Below are 27,003 nucleotides of genomic sequence, written 5' to 3' on the forward strand. Positions count from 1 at the left end.
TAGTAGCTTCCACACACAGGCTGCATCTATACTTGGAGCTAGGGCTGTGATTTCCATCTTGCATAAACGTACTCTTGCTAGCTCTCATTGAGCTAGCACTCTAAAAACAGTAGTGAAGCTGTAGTGGCACAGACAGCGGTGAGCGGTGGGATGGGTTAGCTATCCAGACTACAGACCTGCCTGGGCCCTGTGAGTAATTACTTGGGGTGGTTAACCTGTGCCACCACTTCCCATGCTACTGTAGCTACACTATTATTTTTAGCATGCTAGCTAAATGAAAGCTAGAGTGAATGTGTCCACGCGAGCTGGGAATTGCACCTCTAGCTCCAAGTGAAGATGTAGCCAAAGGTAGTATAGTTATTTACTCCAGATGGCCTGAGCATTTCCCCCAGCACTGGAGAGCTCTTGGGTAGCCCAGCACTGCCCTCTTCTGAAGGCAATGGCTAAAGGACAAAGCCTGCCCCGTAACTAGGGCTGTTTGAAATTTTTTCATAGAAACTTTTTTTTGAAGGAAAATTAGGTTTTTTCATCTAAATGAAAATTATAGTAGAAAGTATCTGTTCCTCTCAAATTTTTTTTCATATTAAACCGCCCCCCCCAAATACTTTACATCCAAAAGTTTAAATTTTCTTTAAAGCTCACTTTCCAACCAGCTCTGCCTATAAGTTTTATGGCAACACATGCTATCATTAAAGTTATCATGCTGCTACAAATATTCAATATGACAGTACTGAAATAATTTGTTTGGGTGGGAAAAAATCTTTAGAAAAATGGGACTGGTTGATAGTTAAATATTTTGTTTTTTATTGTGGCTGGCAATATTTGGGAGCCACACATTTAAAAGCCTTTTACTATATGTCTTTAAATATTATTTTTTTAAACCTTTTTAAAAAAATTCTTCCAAGGAAAGTGCAAATGCACACAAACCTCTTCAATGAAATGAACAAGATATTTTAAATTAATACAATCGTTATTACCAGCATCAGGACAAATGATTTTTTTTGTGTATATAAAAAGCCACTACAGCAAATTTGCTTTCACATGGATGCATTAATATGGCTCATATGTAATGTCATTATGAAACTTTAGTTTACATTTTTAAATAGTATACACTGATCCTATGTTTATGTGCTGGCCATCTCCTGTGTCAAAGGTTTTTTTTTTTTAAAAAAAAAGACAACTGAACTAAAAGCATAAAGCAATAATAAATTTTACTTTATTAGTTCTGTTGTCTTTTTAACTTTGACACAGAAGAGGGTCAGCTCACAATCATAGGATCAGTATATACTGTTTAAAAATGTAAACTAAAAGTTTTCATAATGATATTACATATGAGCCATGTTGTATCAAGCTGCATTAATAAATCCACATGAAAGCAAATTTGTTGCCTCATTATGTTGCCAATAGTTATTTTCCCATCAGAGCCAGCTGACACTTCAATCATTCTGAATAAACTTCATGTGTTTAGAATTTCATTTTCTGCAGGTGCCTGTTTGCATGTTCAAATCCCTGCATTTGTGTATATGAATAGATATTTGCACACTTCGATGCCTGTGCTCAGTGATTGTGACTGCAGTTTAGAAGGCTGCAGTGGGTGTAGAACATAGAAGATAAATCCTACTGGATGTAGGAAAAATAGTGGATGATCTTAATAGCATGTACCCATAAAATAATCTGCTAAATAGTCTATAACTAATGCTCCAGGGTTTAAAAGGCAGACCAACACCTTTTTCCTGGTTTCTAGACTTCTAGCTTGTGTATACAATGAGTTACTGCATGGCAAGCTAAGATGTGAATCTACCGTGCATCACTTTGCCATGTGGTAACTCACTGTGTGGACACTGCTATAGCACAGTGAAAATCTCCATGTATGGCTCTCGGTCCCTAGTTTTTGTAGCTCAAAGGTGGTGTGTTCCTGTAAAATAAGAACATGTAAAAAGAAAAGATTAAAAATGTTTGTCTTCAGATTTTTTTTACAATGGATTTGATATTTATAGCACTTTTTTAGCTCCTGCTAATCTGCTGAGTTTACATATCTTCAGAAACAGAATAATCACTTCCTGTTTCTGTTGTAAGGCAATCTTCTGAAGTACCTTTTATAGTAAGACCTGAAACATTGTGTGAACACCCATGCGTTTAGCTACATTTTACTGTTTTCATTAGATTGTTTCAAAAGGAGTTCAAAATATTATTACATATGGCTAATATTCCATTATAGTCTCATATCAAGAGTGTATTCATAACATTTTTTAGAGTTCCATCTTTCGTCAAGGCTGCCTGTATTGTCTTGATATGTAGGGCTTTGAGTCAGGAAAAAAGAAAAGATGAAGAAAAATTTCCAGTTGTTTGAAAATAACTTGCTATTGGCAATGAATGCTATAGCAGTGCATTTATTTTTTTCCTCCTTTGCTTCCTCATTCCTTTTAAGGCCAATATGCTTTGATTTGAGGATACTTTTTTAAAATTTCATTAAGTTTTTGGAATAAGAAAAAGTAGTTTTTGTATTGACTGTTTGATATTGCAGGATATTGTCAAACCTGGCTGCCTAAAGTTAGTCTCCCAAAACCATATTTAGGTAACTAATTTAAATGATACTTCTGAAAGTTAGACCATCAATGCTATACTGTAAATGGGGCTCAGAATTCCAGGGCATTGACACAATCAGAGAAGATTAACTACAAAATCTGAGTAGTGGATGGAACCACCTTTTGTACAGTGTATCTTGAGTGGGAAAATAGATACCTGGTGAAGTGCTCTCAGTATGCCTGTTCAGGAACATTGCCAACAGTCCTTGCACTAGCCCTGCCTCAGGAGTGTTGTGGCCAGGATTCTAGTGTGATGCATCCCAACTGGCAAAATGAGGGCACCATGACGTTCTCTGACTTTTCTGCCCCACCACTGGCATATTGCACAGTGATCTCAGCTGTGTAAAGCACTGCATCCCAATGTTGAGAATCAAGATTGAGTTTTCTGACATGAAAGGCTGATGTGTTCTGTAACTGGATCTTCTGTATTATGGCAAGAAAGAGCAGAGACTGCTATATATGACCCATTCTGGGGAAGATTCTAAGTCACCGATTCTTTGAGCCCTGCAACAGACAGAAGGAAAATGAAGAGTGGTGTTACTGACATAAAGATTCTATGTATTTATATGTTTCTTGGGTTTTTGACATAGTATTGTAAGGCTGGGTAGGATAGTTCTTCTTACATTTTTATTGCTCCCTTTTATACTTGATAGGCCACAGAGCTGTGTACATTGGTGTACATGTCCCATTTGGAAAGGAGGGCCGTCGACGTCATAGGCATCGTGGACATAGGCATCACAGAAGAAGAAAAGAGAAAGAAACTGATAGAGAAGATGGGCGAGAATCTCCATCATATGGTAAGAAAATTCTGCCTTATGGGGCTTTTTCATGTTGTTTAAAGAAAACCCCCCAAACAATAGCTAATCTAGATTATTAAACCTCGCTCTGTTTTCTTCACTATGAAAATATCTGGGATCAATTTAAGGGTAATTACTGTTAATAGCGGGCAGAGGTTTTGTGACTGTGCTCTATTTAAATCACAAGTTATTTGGCTCTGTATAGGTATCTCTGGGTGAAGATCTATTTCCTCTGGTATACAGGAAGTCAGACTATATGATTCTAATGGACCTTTTTGACATAAAAATCTATAGATTGTTTACATGTCAAGAGTCCTCTTTAGGTTTTGTGATCTTGTGTTGTTCTTCCTTGTTGCATCATTCAATGCCACCAGTAGTGTGCTGGAAGCCACATTGTGCTGTATTGTCCACAGATGTATTACAGTGAGTACTTCAGCCTGTCTGCTGCTTGGGGTGACCTGAGAGTAACCAAAAGCAAGGGAGTGTCCCACCTCCTGAAGTTTTTTCTGCCACCAAAGTGGCCAGTGGCTGAATCCAAATTTCCTGCTGCAGAGTTTTTCTGAAGGAGATTCCAAACTTAATTTAAAAATGTTAGTCTAACAGTTTGACCCAGTTTCTCTAATCCCTGATCCAGGGCCAAATTTGACTTTGGTGGAGATTGTTCCTTCTGCTCCACCTCTCTTCTGAAGAGTTTGCCACTTCAGGCTTCTAAGAGAGAGCTAGGACGAGGAAACATCAGAGCCAAAAGGAAAGGCCTGTGTCTCCTGCTTTTTCTCCTTTCCCCCAATTATATTGAATGCCCTGTTAGGGAGCTCAGCAAGCTCTGTGGGTAGAACCTTGTAGCCCAATCTGGGCAGGAAAGGGAGCCAAGCAAGATTGAATAGGCCAGCTCTGATGCCCAAGCTGGATGGGGTTGCTTCAGCAGGAAAAGAGGCAGGCATGACGAGAAAAGAACTGAGTATGGAACAAGCAGTTTCCTCCTCATCTCCATGAGGGGAGTGAAGCCAGAAGGGTAGAGCGCCAGATGGAGGATCATGCCTGCGTCCCTAAAGCCCACATCAGCAGCCACTCCTTTGCGGAGTTCTCACCTCCTTCTCTTCCGCTTCCTTGTGGGTTGCAGATAAAGGCACCAAACCAAGGTGGATTAAAAAAAAACCTTTATTTAAAAAAACTATGGATTTTTTTATTTAAATTTGATTTTTTTAATGATTTTTTTCTTTTTAAAAATCTGTTTAAAATGAAATCTGAATTTAGGTCGTAGCATATTTTGTATTAAACGTCTTATAATTTTTAAAACATTTAAATAAAAAATAAATATGCTGAATCCATGACTCTCTCAAAAAACTTTGAGTTAAAGACTGCTTTTCTATGTAAAGAATGAATCAAGGGGAAAAAAAATCTAACTTCTGTGTGTTTAAATTCTCATTACCATCCTAATGCAGCTTGACACAACTCATGAACCAGAAGTTAACTATCCAGTAAATAAGCAATATATTTTTCACCATTTTCTAATGTACTAAAATGTAAAATTAATAAAAATACTAAGCTATATAATTGCTTAAATAGATCTATATAGTTATAGTGTATCATCCTAGGTAGCAAAAAGATATACCAAATCTATTATAATGGCTCTATTTAGTTGTAAATCGGCAGATTTTAATGGTTATATCAATCAATGAGTGTGATGTTATTGACATGAACTGTGACCGTATAGATTATTGTTGCAACCAAGGTCCGATAGAGCGGACCCTCACTAGAGTGCACATTGCTAGAGCACAGATTCGCATGTAGCGCGGTTGCAGCGATGGACACAAATTTAAATATTTAAATTGGGAGCCATGGTAACGCGGCCCCCGCTTTAACGCGATGCCATGCATGGATCCCGAACCCCGTGTTCTAGCGAGGGTCCATGTAGTTCCACTAAATCTTGTACAAAGGAGGTCAAATAAGGTGTCTATGGAAAGGTTGTAATTTGCTGGTTATGATTATGCTGTCTGTATGTGTGTATCATTTTTGTATTTGTATTTGAAGGTATGAATATTGCCTCTGTACTTGTATCATGGAATCATAGAATATCCAGATTGGAAGGGACCTCAGGAGATCATCTAGTCCAACCCCCTGCTCAAAGCAGGACCAATCCCCAATTTTTGCCCCAGATTCTTAAATGGCCCCCTCAACGTTTGAACTCTCAACCCTGGGTCTCAATGTGTTTGATTCTAAGTAGCATCAGTGAAGCACTTGGTCAGCTTCTTGAGAGAGGACTATTCTGAGTAAGTGCCCAATCCTTTCTCTGTGACATTTTGTTCCTTCCCTAGGAATTTTGTCATTTTGAGAAAATCCTGCACTGAAGATCTGTGGACATAGCCCTGAGAGAGGATGGGAGAATTTGTGATTGCTTACCTGAAAATTTTCTTTTCATTGAAGAGAGAGGTCCGCAAATCTGGCCCTCCCTGAAAAAGGCAGATCTGTTTACCTTGTGGTTAAACTTTTCTTGTTCACCTCATGTTGAATATTATTTTTGCAAGGTGCAGGATGAGAGAGTTATTTTTTTTGTTTTATGGTCCAGAGGGGCTAGTTTTGGCAGCATCTTGAAACTAAGGGGGGTCTCCAGAAGGGTGGGACTAGTCCCCAGCCTTCCAGTCAGCTTTGATTTTGCCCCCTAGAGCTGCAGACTGGTGATGACCCACACTGAGCCTCTGTGGACATCCTTTCAAAGAAGGGAAAATTTTCACGTAAGCAACCAAAGTTCTCCCACGTGCAACCTTACCTCTGTCTGTTGAAATGGACAACCATTATAATAGTTCCATGATTTATTGTCTGGGGCTTGTTTTCCTTTTTAATGTCTATTGTCGAATTGTGCTTCTCTTTCAAGAGAAAAAAATAGATATGATCTATTTCGCTTTCAAGTATGAGACTAAGATGTCTTGCCCTTTGAGTTTGTGTTGACTTTTTTCATGTTACCAATTTTGTTGCTGATGTTTGTTTTGAGGTGTGAAATTATGGCAAGAGTTTAAATATTTTTAAGCTCTTGCCATAATTTCACAAGTGTGTTAACTAGACTATAGAAGTAGCTTATTTTCCTCCTCCTCCTTTTGTTTTTAGAAACCCATTACAGGAAACCTGTATTTGGCAAACTATTCCCATCTTCTTCTGATGAGAGATTTTCAACACTCCATGTTCCAACACTCGCTCCACTGTGAGAGGGAGGATAACGTTTTAATTATTGCAAGGTGTTAACATTTCAATAGAAGTATTACCTTTTAAACCATTTTTTTTTTTCCATCAAGACACCCCATCCCAACGAGTGCAGTTTATTCTGGGTACTGAGGATGATGATGAAGAACACATTCCCCATGATCTCTTCACTGAAATGGATGAACTGTACTTCAAGGATGGGGAAGAATATGAATGGAAAGAAACTGCCAGGTGAACCAAACATAGATCTGTTAATGTAACCTTTTCCACTGATCTTGTTTACTTTGTCCTCAGAAATCAATTTTAGGTTAGAATTTTCAAGTCAATGAGCAGGAAATTTGCCTCCCAATTAACATTAACACCAATGAAAATTGAAAGTTTGATTCTCTGGGCCCCTCATTGAAAATATACCCAGACCTCTGGAGGAAATTTCTTGAAGGTCTTTATTGTTGCTGTGCTGACTTTATTTCCTAAAGTTGATTGAATGTAGTGTTCCAAACAGTATAGGTATAACTGACAGTGAGTACAGATGTTCCAGTTACGTAGTATTGTTTTTGCTGTGACAAAAAGTAAACAAAAATGGAAGGACGGGAAGTCATTGATACTAATTTATTGTATTTTTCTTTCAAGAAACAAAAGAACCCCAAGCTAGGTAATAACACACACTAAACTACACTAAAAAAATGTTAATTAGGTTGCAAAGTCAAGTACTTGAAAGTTAGCATATGCCAGATTTATGGTTGTCCTGTGCAACCTTAATTTTCCCCTCCTTGTGCATATGCATTGTGATAGTCTTCTGTATCTGATATCTTTAATTACGTGATCACATACTATCTTTTCCCCAATGCACAGTTTGGACACCCAAGAGGCAGAACTAAGATTGCATGAGCATCTGTAAATCTGGCATTTCCTAACTTTTGAGTGCTTGACTTTGCAGTTTATGTATCATTTATTAGTATAGTACCATAGATATGCATAGTGATTTATAAACTAAATATTTTTGACATGTTTCTGACTCCAAAAGCCTACAGTCTCTGTTTGATGGATATAAATCATACAGTTAAAAGATTAACTGAGTGTGGGAATGCTCTGTCTTGGTTGATCATGCTTGGTACCTGGGCAGAGAGATGTTGGGCCACAAAGGTACTTAGGCACCTAGATTAAGGTATTTAGGCACCTGGATTTAGGTGCTGCTGCAATCCACAAAACCTCTGATCAGCTGCTGCTTAACCCTATAGGTATCTAAACTCACTTGGCACCTAAATTCTCAGGGTGAAATTTCCTTAAGCACCTAAGTTTCCACCTATGGGTGCCCGGCTGACTATCTCATACCCAAACCCAAGCGTGATACATAAAGCAGAATACGTAAGCATTCATTCCCCCATCTCTCATTACTGTGGGACTTGATCCAGTAGGTGTGGTCTGAGTTTGCCTACCACATTGTGCCCCATTCTGAATTCAGCTGGTGGTAGTACCTCCCTTATAACTGTTAGCCCAGTGGTTAGAGCACTCACTTAGGATGTGGGAGACCCTAATCGCTGGGCTACGGGGAATTCTGATGTGGGTCTTCTGCAGTCTCTCCTATTGAAAGAGTTTCACTTTTTAGAGAAAGATGAGAGAGAGAGACACTCTATATTGTGATGATCAGGGCACCCATCTGGTAACTGGAAGACCCAGGGTCCAGTCTTCCTGCTCCATGACTGCTTACCCAAAATGAAAAAGCTTCAACAGGAGAGGTTGAGGGGGCCCCACATGAGAATACCCCATAGCTCTATGGTTAATGTACTGAGAGATGGGAGACTCCTGTTCAAATCCTTTATTCGCCTCAGGCTGAGCGGGGAATTGAACCTGGGTCTCCCACGTCCCAGGTGAGTGCTCTAACTACTTCCCATTGGCTAGCTTAGGCAGCTTCCTGTCTAGCAGGCTGGCTTTTGTGAATTCCAATTTTAGGCCCCTCTCTCTCTCCCCAAACATTGTGTGGGGAGACTAGGCACCAAACTCAGGCTGTGTGAATTCCATTGTTGTTCCAGTGACTTTCTACACGCCTAGAAGTTAGGCATTGGGGTATTCAGTGTTGTGACACCTACATCCTTTTGTGGATCTGGGCTGTTGTTTCAAACATAAGAAGTGGCATAAAAAAAGCAGAGTCAAGTATGCGAATGGGTGATAGAGGATGCATTAAGGTAGAAGGATTGAGCATGGAGCATAGGGGCTGAAAGGGGGTATAGACAGAAATAAAAGATGATATATGCAGGTGGATATAGTTTTTGTTTTGCAGCCTACTGCAAACAGAAAAAAAGTCTCTTCAGTAGTAATCTGTACATATGCCATAATATATATTTATATTTCAGGTGGCTAAAATTTGAAGAGGATGTTGAAGATGGTGGTGATCGATGGAGCAAACCTTATGTGGCAACTCTGTCTCTGCACAGTCTCTTTGAACTGAGAAGCTGTATTCTAAATGGGACAGTCATGTTGGACATGAGAGCAAACACACTAGATGAGATAGCAGGTTGTAACAAAAGTTTTTTGAAGGACTTAATCTTTGCTAGTTTACACTAGTTTGTGACTTAAAAACACGAAAGCAGTTTACATTTAGTCTTTATATTCTGTTACAATTTTCTTTGTCTTTAAGATTTGTTACTGCAAACTTCACTCACATGAGGAGTCCCATTGGGACATACTGTGTATGTCTACACAGTAACTAGACACCTGTGGCTGGCCCATGCCAGTCAAGTTTGGCTCATGGGGTTTGGACTGTGGGGCTGTTTCGTTGCTGTGTAGACTTCCAGGCTCAGGCTGGAGCCCGAGCTATCGCTCCCTCTCACCTCACAGGGCCCTAGGGCCCAGGCTCCAGCCCAAGCCAGGAAATATACACAACAATGAAACAGCTCTGCAACCTAAGCCCCACGAGCCCTAGTCAGCAGGCATGGGCCAGCCGCGGGTTTTTCTTTCTGTTTAGACATACCCTAAATTGTCTTTGTTCTAATCTTTGGTTGGACAACAAATGCATCTTCTTGTCTCTACAGGTGAAATGTAAATATGTATCAGGATACTTGAGGGATAATTTGTACTGTGCTGTAAACTATTAAGCACTATTCAGCTGATGTTAGCTATTGCTATTAGTGCAGTTCATTGTTGCACAGCTTGATTTAAACTTTCACTTTATCAATAGTAAGAGGTGAGCTGAAACAAAACTTATGTTATTTAACTTAGCATGTTGAATGTCCTCAATGGTCTCTAATTAATTCTGAGTATGTAAAAGCAGCTTTCAAAACGTTTTGCATATATATATATATACACTTAGAATAGGAAGTGGCTTTTATTTTAAGATCCTTTGGGCTAGTTTCATTCTATTTTCCTGGTATCTGTGATTTCACTGAGTGATGCATTTGTGTGACTCATAGTGGTCCTATTGCTGACCAGCAGGATCATGGGGTACCAAAAGAGGGAGGGACAAAGGGTTTTCCGTAGAATTCTCAAAATCTCCTAAGTGACTTAGGAGCTTCTGAAAATTTTACTCTTTAGCTCCTTGTATTGAGTTCTTTTCTTAGCTTATTTAGTGGGAGCATTTAGTACACACTTTTGAAGTAAATAAAACCTACAGATTTTGTTTTGTCAGATTATATTTGTCAGTGATGTTAGCGCAAAAGAACTTTCCAAGTCATCTTCAGTATTTGTCATGTTTTTAAAAAGTTCGTAAATACTGAAAGAAGCTGAGCTAGAAGATATTGAAAGACATGCATAATACTATCAATATTTGGACACACAGGTCTATTTTCCAGTTCTAGTGCAGGGTCTCAGTGACTGGATATCAGTCTTTGACTTGTTGTGGAGGTGTAAAACTGTTCTGTTTTCTCATCTTGCAGACAGATTTAGTGGGTCTCATTGGTTCCTATTCAAAAGTATGAAAAGCTGAGAATCTCTCTGAGGCTGCAGAGCTATAGGGAGGGGCAGGACATCTTGCCAAGAGAAACCCTAACAACAACCACCTCAAACTAAAATTTATGTTTCTAAATACAGTCCTGTCTCAGGACTTCATTACATATATTAAGAATAAAGCCAAAGGATGGGGGATAACTTTGGCTTATAAACTATTTTGTGTGCATGTGGTGTGTGTACAGTATGTAGATCAGAGTGAGGGTTGTTCCTGTTTGCAGATCTGTAATTGCAGTGCAGTTCAGACCATTGCTCATTCTTTCATACCCTTCATCTAAGTTTGAAGTACCTTTAAAATTGGTCGTGCCACTCTCACTCTATCTAACACGTGCACACAAAACCTAATGTTTCCTGTGTTAGGGGAATTCTGGTTGGGCAGATTTAGATGAATAAAACTAAGACCAAGAAATATCAGATCACAAATAGGTTCACAAGAATTGCCATACTGGATCATACCCGCGGTCCATCTAGTCCAGTTTCTTCTCTCTGACAGTGATCAGCACCCGATGCTTTGGAGAAAGGTACAAAAATCCCTAGTAGTTAGAGATTGGCTTAAACTTTGAATCATGAGGTTTAATGTCTTCCAGTTTTTTTCATCATTATCTATTATAATGCTGGCTGGATATTCTTGTTGTTCATATATATATGTCCAATCTCCCTTTGAACCTTGCTAATTTTTCGTCCGTAGTGACATCCTGTTACAATGAGTTCCACAGTTTATATGTATAAATAAATAAATCTTAAACTGAATTACTTGTCTAATGTAGATTTGCTAAAACAGACTTATTTAATAGGATATTCAGGACAATATTCTGTGTCAGTGGATTTTCCTGTAGGAATAATATATTAGTTAATCTCTCTTTCCTCTGATAGAGGAACAGATGCATATATAGTATATCCTAAAGACTATTTTTTAAAAAAATTAACATTACAGGACTCACTTCATTTGAGTATCAAAGCATCACACTATTACTAAAATTTCAGACATTGTGGGCATTTTAAAGATCCCAGGGAACTTTCTTATAAAAGCTATAATGTTAACCAAGTGTCTTCTGTAATTATATTTGGCCTACCTCAATTCTTTTTCATTTTCAGTTAGATATGTATCTTAACCAGAAAAGGAGTACTTGTGGCACCTTAGAGACTAACCAATTTATTTGAGCATAAGCTTTCTTTTTGCGAATACAGACTAACACGGCTGTTACTCTGAAACATATCTTAACCAGTATAGATTGCTATGTGTGGTGTTATGTGCTGTAATCGTGTTTATCTTCAGAGGAGACTGTGTTGCTGTGGTAGATAAAGTGATCCCTGCGTAGTTTATTTTGTTTATAAAACATTATATCATCTTTTAATACAACAGGTACTATATAAATGTAAGTTCTTAACCTTACTAGGGATCTCAGTATAAGTATTAGAAATGGTAAAATGTAACAAAAAGGTCTTTGTATTTTGCTCAAAACAGATTCATACAAATTTCTTCCAGATAAGGCTTGTGTTACTGAGTTTGTGCAACTTAAGGTGTCGGCCTAGAAATCTTTCAAGATTCTTTAAACTAGTCAGTAAAAGAAAATGCTGGTTGCTGTTTTACACAGCCATATAGGCAGATTTTCATTCCTCAGTTTATATTTGAGGTATTTTGGAAACATGGCTGATCATACATTTTCATGTGATTAAAAATATCGAAAAACCCACCCAAATTTTGCAGATTGACCAGTTTTGCCACACTTTACATGTCATTCTCACTCTTCTGCAAAAATGTGAAATGGAAAGTCCGGTAAGGAATCTTGAAGGTTAGGGCAACTTAAAAAAAGAAAGTTTAGACATTTGAAGGATTAGGGTAGTCATTTTATATAGTAAACTATGTTGAAAGAACACTGAAGTTGAAAAATCAAGCACTCAGACATTAGGAAATTCCAGAATTAAGGTTGCTATGCAGAGATTTCTATCCAGTTTGTACATCAAGCCCTTGCTTGTGGTAGTTTTTGCAACTGCACTGTTTTCCAGTGAAGAGTGGTGTTTATTTGATGTATCATTGAATACACACCTGCTTTTTGTAATGAAGGCTGTAGTAAGTAGGAAGTTGAAATAAAGATGAATGACAATATTTTGTTAAGTGGTTAACAAATCTATTTATTCCTGTAGGCCTTGTATTTTAAAGTGCTGTGTGCTTTGGAAAGAATACTGTTGAAATATCCAGAGAAACATTTGCTCAAAGTGCGTAGATTTGAAGTGTTGGCCCACAGTATTCTTGGCTGTTTCTTTTCAGTGGATCTAGATGCACAGTTTGCCAAAGAAAATAAACATGATTCTTCATGAATTACTTTTACTGATTTTTCAGATGTGAGTTAATGTGGTGGTCTTGGGTATGCATATATTTAACTTAGATTTGATTTTAGTATTTTTCTCATGATAGATATGGTGTTGGACAACATGATTGCTTCTGGTCAGCTGGATGAGTCCATAAGAGAGCATGTCAGAGAAGCTCTCCTCAAGAGACACCATCACCAGAACGAGAAGAAATTCAGCAGTCGGATTCCCCTGGTTCGGTCCTTTGCAGATATAGGCAAGAAACATTCTGACCCTCACTTGCTTGAACGAAATGGTGAGATAAGTTGTAGCATCTAATTTATTCTAACCTGATACAAATATATATTAACACGGGAGAGGCGGGAGAAGACAGATAATAGTGGATACATTTTCTGAGTCCTCCTTGGTATGTAAAAGTTGTGTGGTGGTTCTTTTGTGGAGTTTGGACATTTACCTATATTTTGCATGTATAAAGTCTTGTTTTGCTCCTTGTAACCACTATGATGTCTTGACGTACTGTCTCTTTATTTATGCTATAGTATGGTTTAGTTGTCTGTTATGAGTAAGGCTGTGATTTAGTCATGGGTATTTTTAGTAAGTCATGGACAGGTCATGGGCAATCAACAAAAATTCACAGCCTGAGACCTGTTCATGATTTATACTATAAATACACTTGACTAAATCTTGGGGGAATCACTGCTGAGGGGCTGCTGGTGGTGGGGAGGGGGAGTGTGCTGCGTGGGGGGGGTGGCCCAGCAATATATTCAGTTGGTCATAACACTTTCACAGGATATGTTTCAATTAATTCTATATTTTTGGAAGGTTTAAAGTCATCCTATTACCTCAGCCAGGCAAAGCTTCATGTGCATCAAGGAGTCTGACTACCGGATTATAGCTTCCAATTCAGTCTCTTTTATTTATTGTTTTAGAGACTTAATCAAGGTCTTAATGGTCAGTGAAATTTTTAATTTTTATTTTATATTAATTGTGTTCATCTTACTTGAGTTTTGCTTTCATATAGTTGTCCAAAAAGGGAGCTCATTTTTTTAAATTCAAAATAATAAACTACCTCTAGCTAAGGTTTGTTTAGTATAGTAGACCCTAGGTAAAAAACATCTTCACAGGATGTACTATGTCTCCTGCTGATAACTAATTTCTGACCACACTCTGGCATCCTGTTGCATTTCTTCCAGGTACTCAATTCCTAAGTTCAAACATTACCACTCCGGGACAGCTTATCTTACCTTTTATTCTTCTTTTGTGGCCTCTGCCATCCCCCCAGAGTTCTCCATCTTCTGTTTTGGATTTCCAGTCACATCCGCCTCGACATCTACTGGTTGACTTGAGAGCTTTGGCCTAGTAGGGATTGAAGTATTGGGCCCATCCGAGCCTGATTAATGTCTCTCCTTAAAATAAAGTACTTGGGTTCTTGACCATTCTGGTGCAAGATGTGTTATGTCTGCTGCCTTGGAACATGTACTTACTTGGGTTGTTCTAAGTGCTAGTGTGTGCTGAGTTTGATCTGTGCCATAGAGATATTCTAGCTAGTTTCCTAATGTACGCTGAGGATTAGAAAAACTTGACAGTATCTGATGTCAGCACATGCTGAAAACAGTTTTTTTGCCAGGATGTTTCAGACGTCTTGATTTCTAAAAGGAAGAAAATGGTCCTAAACTTTGAACTGATTGTGCAGACTTCAGTTGCAGTGAATAACTGATGCTTTATTCAGTATGTGTGTTGAAACTTGCAAGAAAACTGCAGAATTCGAAGTCTAAATAACACATGCCTAATCCATACATCTGCATCCCTAGAAAATAGTATTCAGAGAATTTAATACCCATGTAAGATATCTTCCTGTCTTGAAAACAAATTAAGTTGCTTTTCACATTATGGACTACATTGGATTCTTAATTACAACATGCAAAATAGAACATTGTGCTTTATCCGTCTAATTTGCTACCGAAGCAGCAGTTCACTAGAGACTAATTTCAAATCTCTAATACTGAAAATGAAATAATTTTAAATAAGATTCAATCTGTAGAATGCACTCTTCAGCTAAACCCTCTAAATTTGAGTTTTTCCTGTGTACTTATGGACGCTACTTCTCCATCGCTCAAAAGAATGTTAGGATTGTTCAGTATGTTGGTCCTCCTTATACATTTTGTACTGCACATGATAATACTGAATGCATCTGTGTTTTTTGGTACCTGCCTGATGATGTAATATTTGAGAGAGAGAGAGATACCTTCACCTCCAGATCTTTGGCAAAATTCATCATACTCTTGCTCTGTCTGAGATGGAACACCAGTCATTGTGCATGTACTCATGTAGTTTTGGGGAGTTGCAGTCAGTCTTCTCTAGACATGCTCTTCCCCAACCCCACCTTCCCCAGGGAAAGGGTGGGATGAAGATAGAGAACTCTTTAGAATCTTCTTCCCTGCTAGGGAAGAACAGGCACCTATCAGAAACTTGTCTCTGAGGAAGGATGGTGACTCTATTCTCCATCTTAGAATAATGGGGAAACAAGAAGATAAAGAAAAAGACTGCATTGTGTGGCAAGGGTGGGAGAGAGAGAGATTTGGAGAAACCTGAGGTTAAGTAGATGAATGAGATTGTAATAAAAGAGATCGAGGAGTAGTATAGTTTGACACTTGTACATTTCACTCCAGCGCAAACAGGAGACACTTTGATCTAGAACGTAATACTCCCGAGGGAGTTCTGTACATCTGCGCAATGCAGAATTTGTGCAGAATTAATGTCCCCCCACACCACCACCAAAATGGGCTGCAGAGCTGCTGCGTCCAGCAGAGCCCAGCTCCCTATCTTGCAAATAAAAGACACTGCCAGGGGGACGGGGAGGTAGCTGAAGGTTTCCTGGCAGCTGCATTTCCCGGCACACCCTGAAGGAAGGAGGCGGCATGCAGAAAACTCCATACAAACCTGGGACCCAGCATCAGGCTGTTTCTCCCTCTGGATTCCTGGGCTCTGAGAGGGAGGGGGTGTGAGTGTTTGGAATGGAGCGGGCGCCCCATGGCTGAGCTCGGAGGTGGGGGGAGGGTACGAGTGTCTGGACTGGGGTGTGTGGCTGAGCTCGGGGAGGGGGAAGGGTGTCAGTGTCTGGACTGGGGGGTGTGACTGGGCTCTGTGGGGTGAGGGTGCGAGTGTCTGAGCTGGGTGGTGCCCCATGGCTGGGCTCTGGGTGGGGAGGGGAAAGGTGCGGGTATCTGGGCTGAGAGGGGGCACCCTGCAGCTGAGCTCGGGGGAGGAGGAGGTGGCAGAGAAACAGGAACTGGGTTGTCGTAGGGGTTTCTTTAATTCTCTACTCCTGGGCAAATTTTTTTTGTGTCTGTGTTGTTACAGACATAATTTCTGACAGGTATTTTGAAATAAATTACCAAAATAATTGAAACTGGCATGATTATGTAGTGTTATTTTGACAAATGAAATATGCAGAATTTTGCAGAATTTTTAATTTTTTGGCACAGAATTCCCTGAGGAGTAACATAAAATAGGCTGCTGCAACCTATATTCAGTAGCAGCTACCCTTAATTTTTTTTAAAAAATGGAGTATTTCAACTATTATATTGTTATATGATGATGTGTTATGACTTGACATGGTGTCATATCATGCACCACCACTACTACAAAGGTGTAATGAAATAATGCAAAAATTATAAACATAAAAATAATGTTGAAACTTTTTTGTTTTTAAATGAAGATTTTGAATTTTTTTCCCCCAAATAAAACTTTTGGGAACTTCCATTTCATGGAAAATTCTGAAAATGTGTTTTCATTCTGATATGTAATGAAAACGAATTGTAAAATGTCAACATTAAGTTTTGGCCGGCTCTAAATATGATAGCATCTTATGCTATGAACAAATAACTGACAGGAGTGGTGTCAGTTGGACTACACCTTTTAGTGTTAATAGATTGAAATTTGGTCCCTGACCAAATGTTAGTGAATGCCAATGATTTAAGATATTCTCCTTCAGGTTAGATTTAGTAGGTTATTTTTAACTTGGAAACCGGATGACTGCCTTTGTCGTCGACAATAAGTTTTAGTGAAATATCAAATATTAGCTATTTCCTTCCTTCCCTTTACAAGCTTTTATGTAGTGCTTTACAAAGAGTTTCATTATCCCCATTTCACAGATGGGGAGACTGAGGCATAGAGAAGTAAAATGACTTGAACAAGCTCTCCCAGCAGGCCAAGTAATTATATTTAATTTGTGGTACAAATGCTTCAAAATCTCCTGACCTGACCTTGTCACAGTAGCATTATGTCTTAGCCTAGTAAAAAAGCTTCCAGTACAAATGATGTATAGTAATATCCTAATTTGAATTTTTTTCCTTTTTAACATCTAGTGAAACAATTATTTTAGATGTCAATACTTTATGATCATATGCTAAATTCTTATTGGACCTTTTTTAAGCAATTACTGGTCATATCCTTTTCTCCTAAATCTCCATTATGTGCTAATTGGTACTTGTCAGTAAGGTATCTGCTGACTTTTCTAATATCTAAAAATCTTATTCACTCTTGCATCTTGCTTAACTCTTATCTCACCTGCATGAATGTGACACTTTTTGATCTTAAAGATTGTAGTTTACTATGTAAATTGTACGTGCATAATTTGTCTTTTTAAAAAAAGCTTGTTTCCCTGCTGTAAACTTCATTTTGTGTTTCATTTATTTGTTTTATCTCAGGGGAAGGCCTTTCAGCCTCCCACCACTCTTTGCGAACAGGTCTCTCTGCTTCAAATATTTCCCTGAAAGGAGAAAACCGTTTGTCCCTTCTTCTCCATTACCTTCTTCCTTCTTCAAGAGCTGGAACCCCGGCAGATTCAAGGTGTACAACCCCACTACCTACCCCTCAAAACACACCACCCTCCAGTCCTAGCAGCGGCCGCCTGGCAACCACAAGTTCCCAGCCGAGTCAGCTTCAGGGCAAGGAACTGCTGGTGTCACCTGCCAGTGATGATATTCCCACAGTAATAATCCATCCACCTGAGGAGGATTTAGAAGTTCAGGAAAAGAAGACAGAGGATAATATTAACATACCAGGCAATTATCCAAACTTAAACTGTCCATGTGTGATGCTCTCTGAATCTGGATCACTTGCATTGCAATGTTGAGCACATAGCTTGAGCATAAATGAGTATTATTTACAACTGTTACCTCTGTCTGCATGTTTTATTTATTCTGAAGTATGATTGTTTCTTATACAGCATAATAGATCTATTCCAAAGGTTTTTACTCCTAAAAAAAAATTAACACAAACATTGTTGAAGTTCACTTATTTATAATTGCATTTTAACTCCTTGAACCAATGAAAAATAGAATTTTTCATACTTAACCTTTTTTATTTGTCTGATTAAAAAGGAATGTTTGTGTTTTTGTTTCAAAAATAAGCAATTTTTAAATAAAATTGACTTTTAAATAGGCAAGATGTCAAAAATGGTGGCCTTTTCCTTTCACTCACCTTGAATCCATGTAAGTGAAGATATTAATTTAGTCCTTAAGTGTGGTGTGTGGTTTAGACATAGAACATGCTCTGAAGTATTTACAGTCTAAATCAGACATGTTACAACATGTGGATAAGAAATGAGCGAAGGTAGGTGATAGGAAGAAACAAGGGTTACAGTTACAGAGTTAGGGTAGTAATTTAGTCAGTTGTGTTTTTGTGCCATGATGGATTTTGTTTTTAAATACTTTCTCTTAGGCTTTAGCTTAAGTTTATATTATAAAAATCTCAAACTGTTATGAACAGAAGTAGTGTACCTTAAAACTGGCATATCCAGCATTTCTACAATTGGTGCGAGTGAATTTTCCAGTGGTGCATTATCACGGTGTCAAATGCTTAATGACTGTTGGGGGGGAACAGGCGGAGTGTTGTTTTGTTTGTATTTTTAATTTGCAGAGTATTGTAAATTAGCTATCAGTTAGTAGCAGATCCTGTGATGTTATTGGTCTGTGAAACACTTTGAAGCTGTTTAGCGCATGTAAAAAGCATAATACATATGACAACACTGGATATAAGAGAAAAATATTCCTCTGAAAATGCCTCATTAATATGTTGAGTAAGCGTTTGTTTTTTATCGCAGAAATCGATTAATAACATTTGAGTTTTTCCGTCATTTCTTAGCATTAGAGCCAATTGGAGGCTGAAGAATTTGGCAGTTCTTGTAGTTAACTTGTAACTGTTTGAAGAGGTCACTTTTCTCTTTGCCTCCAAGTGCCTTCGGGTTTTTTTCTTTGAAAATGACTGAACACCTTACCAGGAAAACAGAAAATGTTCAAAACGTGAAACTGCTTATGCTCACCATTCTGAAACTGATCTCCATTTGCGTGGATTTGGACTGCTGTAACTCAGATATTTGACCAGGCACAATCTCCTTGATGATCTTCCTTATTATCTAGTAAGAGAAAATTGGGAGACAGATACGACCCTCCAACCAGATTGGCTATCTAGCACAAACCCTTTGTCTCTGGGCATCTTGAAAAAACAAATCCATCCCATTACCTGGCCAGACCTGAGGTGAGTGATCCTGGCCCAGCCAACCCTATCTATCCATTTCTAATACAGGCCCAGGTTCAGGGTAACAAGGAGAAGGAAGTTGAAGAGGCATGTGCTGGAGGGAGTAATCAGTGTCAAATTTCCTGGTTATCTGCTTTTCCTCTTTTTCCACTGAAGGGTAGTGAATATATTAAGCTTCAGAGAGTAAGTAGAGCTAAATCTGTCCTAACACCAGTGCTCTGAGTCACTGAACAAGGCCTTTCCTCTCGTCATAAACAAAAAGAAATCTTGTCCTCTGCCTCCTTAATACAGAAAAACACTTGTAATGAACAGAATGTTCATATAAAGATCATTCTCCCCCTCAAATCCAAGGATGATTTTATATTTTTCATGGAGGAGGAGGAGGGTGACTCTGCCAGCATTAAACAACTGGACATGGTTAATGGCTCTGCACTAAAGACCACAGCCTTCACTTTGGTATCTCTTTAATGAGACAAAATGCCATACGCAATCCTGTAGAACCTGAGAGAGACAAGTGAAGATAAAGCTGTCCAGCTGAATCCAAGTCCATCTTAAATTGATTTTAAGCCTCAAGGAGATGTATTCCCATATTTATAAAGGAGAAATATGAAGAGGATGATCTCCCAGTTCCTCTGGCTGTATATACTCTGGTCTCTTTTTGTCTGATCCACTGTTTAGAAGTGGATTTTTTTTTTCTGGACCCCCCAAAAATCCAATATTAACATAGAGATGCCCTCAAGAAGAGTCTCTCAAACTCTGGTCCATGGGCTACTGCTGGTCTGGAGCCTTTCTTAAGAACATAAGAATGGCCATACTAGGTCAGACTAAGGGTCACTCTAGCCCTGTATCCTGTCTTCTGACAATGGTCAATGCTAGATGCATCAGAGGGAATGAACAGAACAGGGCAATTATTGAGTGATTCATCTCCTGTTGTCTAGTCCCAGCATCTGGCAGTCAGAGACTTAGGGACACCCAGGACATGGGGTTGTGTCCCTGACCATCTTGGCTAATAACCATTGATGCACCTATCCTCCATCAACTTATCTGATTCTTTTTTGAACTCAGTTATAGTTTTGGCCTTCCCAACATCCCTTGGCAACGAGTTCCACAGGTTGACTGTACGTTGTGCGTGTACTTCCTTCTGTTTGTTTTAAACCTGCTGCCTATTAATTTAATTGGGTGACCCATGATTCGTGTGTTATATGAAGGGGTAAATGACACTTCCTTGTTCACTTTCTCCACACCATTCATGATTTTACAGACCTCTATCATTTCTCTCTTCCCCTCTCCCCCCACCATCATCTTTTCTATGCTGAACAGTCCAATTCTTTTTAACCTCTCCTCATATGGAAGCTGTTCCATGCCCCTAATAATTTTTCTTGCCATTCTCTGTACTTTCTTTCAGTTCTAATGTATTTTTTTTTTATAGATTGGGCAACTAGAACTACAGGTAGTATTCAAGGTGTGGGCATACCATGGATTTATGTAGTGGTGTTATATTTTCTGTTTTATTATCTATCCCTTTCCTTATGGTTCCTAATGTTCTGTTAGCTTTTTTAACTGTTGTTTCACATTGAGTGGATGTCTTCAGAGAACTATCCACAGTGACCCCAAGATCTTCCTTGAGTGGTAACAGCTAATTTAGACCCCATCACTTTGTATATATAGTTGGGATTTTTTCCAATGTGCATTATTTTGCATTTATCAACATTGAATTTCATTTGTCATTTTGTTGCCCTGTCACCCAGTTTTTGTAAGATCCCATTGTAACTCTTTGCAGTCAGCTTTGGACTTAACTATCTTGAATAAACTTGTGTCATCTGCAAATTTTGTCACCTCACTGTTCATCCCTATTCATGGATATGTTGAATAGCACTGTTCCCAATACAGATCCTTGGGTGACCCCGTTATTTACCTCTGTCCATTGTGAAAACTGACCATTTATTCCTACCCTTTGTTTCCTGTCTTTTAACCAGTTACTGATCCTTGAGAGGACCAACCCACATGACTGCTTACTTTGCTTAAGAGCCTTTGCTGAGAGATCTTGTCAAAGGCTTTCTGAAAGTCCAAGTACACTATATGCACTGGATCACCCTTGTCCAATGTTTGTTGACCCCCTCAAAGAATTCTGGTAGATTGATGAGACATGATTACCCTTTACAAAAGCTGTGCCAACTTCCCAAACAAGTCGTGTTCATCTATGTGTCTGAATTCTGTTCTTTACTATAGTTTCAGCCAATTTGCCTTGTACTGATGTTATGCTTCCTGGCCTATGATTGCCAGGATCGCCTCTGGAGGCTTTTTAAAAAAATTGGTGTTACATTAAGTATCCTCAAGTCATCTGGTACAGAGACTGATTCAAGCGATAGGTTACTTATCACAGTTATCAGAGTAGCAGCCGTGTTAGTCTGTATCCGCAAAAAGAAAAGGAGGACTTGTGGCACCGTAGAGACTAACAAATTTATTTGAGCATAAGCTTTCGTTAGCTATAGCTCACTTCATCGGGTGCAACATCGATGAATGGATGCATCCGATGAAGTGAGCTGTAGCTCACGAAAGCTTATGCTCAAATAAATTTGTTAGTCTCTAAGGTGCCACAAGTCCTCCTTTTCTTTTTACCACAGTTAGTAGTTCTGCAGTTTCATATTTGAGTTCCTTCAGAACTTTTGGGTGAATACCATCTGATTCTGGTGACTGTTACTGTTTTTAATTGATGAGCTTGTTCCAAAACCACTTTGATTCAAGGTTCATGGAATGAAAAATGGAAAATCTAGTCTTGTCTTTGGGTTCCATTGTCCAAAGGGAATTGGAGCCCATTCCAATATGGAAGGGCATGGCAGTGCAGATTTCCCCTCTACAGACATGAAAGGCTACAACCTTGTTGGCTGTTATATGTCTCTTCTAAGATCTATGGACTAGCTAGATATACCTTCTATGGACCAGTCTTTAGAAGAGGTACCCTGAGATAGTTTCTAGTGTCTGATATTTTGTTTTTATGTCCCTTGTTCTAGGTTATTCAGAAGTTTAATATATATGGGATTGTTGGAAATATCCCAAATATTGTGAGTTGGTGTATAAGGTGGAGAGAGATGATTTTTTCCATTTCAATTTGTTCTTTGTAGTCCAGACACTAGCTCCAAACAACTCAATCAGGCATCAAAGCATTCTCTTTCAAAAATTAAATATTACAGTTAATTTCTTAAGTTTGATGTTTAGCTTTTCAGTTTTTCTTATACGATCAGTGTTTCTCCTATGAAAAGCAATTCAGAACCAGTGTTTCAGAAATGACCATGCTTTGGAACTACTGAATACTGAGTTCCACAGATTGGGGGCAGAAATAGCCAAAATAAATACCAAAATCATTGTCTTTGGCTCTGCTGCCATTTGTGCTGGTAAATGAGAGGGGAATGCAAACTTTTTATGAGTGGCTGTGGACAACAAAAATAAGTGAACAGGCAAATATTTGTATTTCCTTGTTTCCGAGGCTTTGAAGTGTGTTTTGGTCTATATTCATTTTATTTTAAATTTAATTGATAAAAACATAAATTGTAACACTTAGCTAATTTAGAATAGCTTTGTCCTGCAATTCCATAGCATCCGATTAATTTACTAAAATTTGTATAATTGCAAACCTACAAGTATTTCTTCTAGGAAAAACTCATCCAGTTCTTTGCTTCTTTAACAGGCTGTGTAGTGCTAGGAAAACACACTCCCTATAGATATCTTGAATGTTTAATTTCTTTAAGAAGTCTAGAATTTAACTCTATTTAAAAACAAATAATTCACCTTGTAGTATTCAATATATGCGCATGCAGTTATGGTAGGACAGTTAGCATGGAAGATTTGGATGAGTCCAACTCAGTGCCTAAAGCAGGTCCAGTTTACACTGTGATGTCAATGTATGTCTTGTCTTGATGTTGATCTCCTCTCTCACTGAGGCAGAGGTTGAGGCGGAAGGCTTCTTGGATCTGGTTCTTGATTAACAAATGGGACCTCCTTTTTCCACCAGCAGTCTGAGTCTGGTACTGGATTAAGTCCAATAATGAATGAAGTCTAAATAAGGAAAAAGTTTTAAAAAATACTTTAATTTGATATTTCTTTTAGATTGATTTTGTAAGAAGACAGAGAAGAATCACTATATAGGGCTTTATCCAACCTCAAATTGCCTGTACCACAGAGCCTGTGGAACCTCTATAGAAGCTGCTCCATATTTTGTGGGATTCTTCCCCATTGGAAGTACCTTACTTAGCTATACCAGGAATCCCCTTCCACAGAGTGGAATTGGTGCAGCTGCTTTTCATGATGACATCAAGAAAGGGGCTGGGCATGCTCAGTGTTTCCCTCAATATTCCAGCATGGGGATAAATGAATTTTTCTGTGTCTGACAGCCTGGAAAACAAAGGACAAGTGTCTTCTATGTGGGAGAGCTGTTATTGGGCTAGAGCTAATAGATCGGGGAAGAGAGACAGGAATTGTTCCCTCACAAATGGAGATCGCATGGGAGAAAGCCCTCATTCTGGTGATGGAAGGGGGCTGGAAAACAATTTAAGGCAGGACAGTGACCTGCTTCAACAGTCTGATGCAATTTTTGAGAAGCCCTATCAATAAGGCTTTTTATTCAGTGTTTTTGATTGTCTGTGTGCCCCAGAATCCAAGATGGTCTTGTAGGCTGGATAGAGTATATATAGATATGATATATTTATATATGTAGATAGATATATAAATAGCATGTAGAGTGTTCAGTGTGTCAAAGTATAGCTGAGCTGCATCGTATCTCTGTCTTTTCACAGACGCATTAAGAACTCATACTCGTCATTTACTTTAACTTTGTAAAAGTAAATCAATCTGACATTAAAACAAAACCACAATAAGGTAACAAACTACTAAACCTATTGGGAATCTTGCCTGAGTAAGGAGTACAGACTAACTCCTAAGTGAGCAATTTAAACCATGAAACAAAGGGAATTCAAAATTAAGCATTGTGAGGAATTAAGTTTCAGCTTTGAGTTAAACTCTTTAAATAAAGAGAATGAAGATGGTTGCTGGAAGGAAAACCTTATCCATTAGGGAGGTTAGTTGAGCTTATCGTATCAAAAGTCTGAGAAATAGGAGCAGAACTTGGAAAATAACCAATGAGATACAACAGATGTCACCCGTACAAATATAATTACAGTGCAGTAAACGTCTACCAAGAGGATCATATTTATGCCATGAGTGAAAGGACTGTTTTCTATCGTGATTTCTACTAGAGTCCTTTTGAATTGGAAATACAGAATTACCTCAGAATTACGAACACCAGAGTAACGAACTGACCAGTCAACCGCACACTTCATTTGGAACTGGAAGTACACAAAAGGGAAAGCAGTATTTTTCTTCTGCATAGTAATATTTCAAAGCTGTATTAAGTAAGTGTTCAGCTGTCAAGTTTTGAAAGAACAACCATAAGGTTTTGTTCAGAGTTACGAACATTTCAGAGTTACTAACAACCTCCATTCCCGAGGTGTTCGTAACACTGAGGTTCTACTGTATGCAAAATATAAATTAAACTTAAGAGAAACACTTGGTTCTAGGCAAATAATTTGAGACATTTGAGCCCAAACTATTTTTTTTTAAATAGAGAAAAATGTATGTAGACATGCTGATGGACTCTTCAATATTGAGCTTGTGATATAGTTTGTGAATGCAGCATAATTTCATTATGTTGCTTAAGCCACAAGAAACCAATTTATTTTTATTATGTATTTTCTAGCACTGGTTGATTTTAAAAACAGCAGAAAAACTATGAAAAATTATATGGAAATGCTTCCATTTTTGTTGCCACTTTAGAATGCTGGAATCTTTCTGACAGTATTTTTAAATTTAGTTTGCATCTGTACTTTTAGTAAGATAGTGAAAAAACAAAATCTAATAGTCCTTTGTATTTGAACGGGATAGGGATTTCTGTATTAGCACTAAGACTTTTTGAACCTGGGCTGTAAATAATTGGAGAAATTCTGACTTCAATCATAAAAAGATCAATATTATCCTAATGCCAAAACTGAGAAATGGGCAAAATGGCAATTTACAGTTACTGTTTATGTGTGGACCTCAGTGAATCAAATTCAGGGTACCAGTTCTGTGAACTTGGGAAGGTTGCAGTCAAGTAACTTTTGTCCCTTGCTCTCGCCCTGAACACCCACAGAATTTACATATTACAGATACTCTGGATAGGACAAGGGAGTGTCGCCTGTGAGATTATTTCCCCACCTTCCTCCTACTCTGCTATGTATCAGTTTTAGGGATTAATTGATTTCTTGCCATGAAAAATCTGCATTTGGGGCATTGATGAAAAAGAGAAGAGGGCATGAATTTGGCCTTTCTGTATTTACCTGAACAGGTTTTGTTTTTTCCTCTCATGTACTAAGATGTAGACTTCCTATTTTCTCCACATAGCAGGTATATTGCATCCCTGTTTCAGTTTTATAAACCCTCCCTAAAAAATTGAGTTTTTTCTGCTAAATGTGTGTAGCTGATTCATGGGTTGGATTGATGCGTTTATGAGTTATCTCCTTTTTGGTGAATAATATATATTGCAGAACAAAAGGAAAGAATGTGATTTTGCCATTTTAGTTGGCTGAGATTGGCATTTATAGTAATAGTTAATTGCTAGCACAGTATAGGTTTCACAAAGAAAATTAAAGCCTATTTAATGTCATTGTTTTTGTTTTATTAGAATGTCTTAAATGTTTATAAAATGGAAGAATGAGAATTTGCAGTCTTACCGCTAAATGATGATAGAACTTTTGGTTCTGACTCTTCTTTGGAATAGCTATATAGGATCAGATTTTTAGAATTCAGCTGTCTCTGAAAAAAAGTGAAACAGGTAAAAATGCCAAATGATAAACTTATAAGGAGTTTAGGCCTGAATTGACTAGGCAAATGGTTGTGTTTAGATCAGGCTTAGCTAACATGAACTATTTATACTCCAAAGCTTTTTCTAGTTTTGTCAAAGTCTTAGGCCTTGGCTAGACTGAGAGTTAAAGGTGTGATGTTAGAACATATTAGCTAACGCATTCTAATGTGTTTATTGTATAGGCAGGGCAATGTATACTTTAATGTGTGGCATAAGATGGTTGAGTTAAAGCCTAGAGGGAAGGCTCAGCTTTAACTCATTCAGTTTAGCATATGTTAAAATATTAGGGCTGTCAAGCGATTAAAAAAATGAATCGCGCGATTTAAAAAAAAATTGTGCAATTCATTTTTTGTTTAAACAACAATAGAATACCATTTATTTAAATCGTTTTGGATGTTTACTACATTTTCAAATATATTTTAATTACAATACAATATAAGGTGTAAAGTACTCACTTTATATTTATTTTTGATTACAAATATTTGCACTGTAAAAAACAAAACAAAAAATTATTTTTCAATTCACCTCCTACGAGTACTGTAGTGCAATTTCTTTACCATGAAAGTTGAACTTATAATGTAGAATTATGTAAAAAGAAAAAGGGGGGGGGCATTCAAAAATAAAACAATCTAAAACTTTAGCGCCTACCAGTCCACTCAGTCCTACTTCTTGGTCAGCCAATCACTCAGACAAACAAGATTGGTTACAATTTGCAGGAGATAATGCTGCCTGCTTCCTATTTACA

The 27,003-nt window shown here is 38.1% G+C and overlaps 1 protein-coding gene across 1 annotated transcript in view; it reads left to right on the forward strand.

Moving 5' to 3' along the window:
* The window catches only part of SLC4A7 (solute carrier family 4 member 7), a 160,834-nt gene that overhangs the window by 92,540 nt on the left and 41,291 nt on the right, over positions 1-27,003 (forward strand). The window contains exons 3-7 of the mRNA XM_074945637.1: positions 3,239-3,382; positions 6,670-6,808; positions 8,929-9,089; positions 12,933-13,121; positions 17,536-17,892. Of these exons, the coding sequence (XP_074801738.1) occupies positions 3,239-3,382; positions 6,670-6,808; positions 8,929-9,089; positions 12,933-13,121; positions 17,536-17,892 (990 nt within the window). The remainder of the gene's footprint in view (positions 1-3,238; positions 3,383-6,669; positions 6,809-8,928; positions 9,090-12,932; positions 13,122-17,535; positions 17,893-27,003) is intronic.

This window comes from Natator depressus, chromosome 2 (genome assembly GCF_965152275.1).
Source record: "Natator depressus isolate rNatDep1 chromosome 2, rNatDep2.hap1, whole genome shotgun sequence".
NCBI lineage: Eukaryota > Metazoa > Chordata > Testudines > Cheloniidae > Natator > Natator depressus.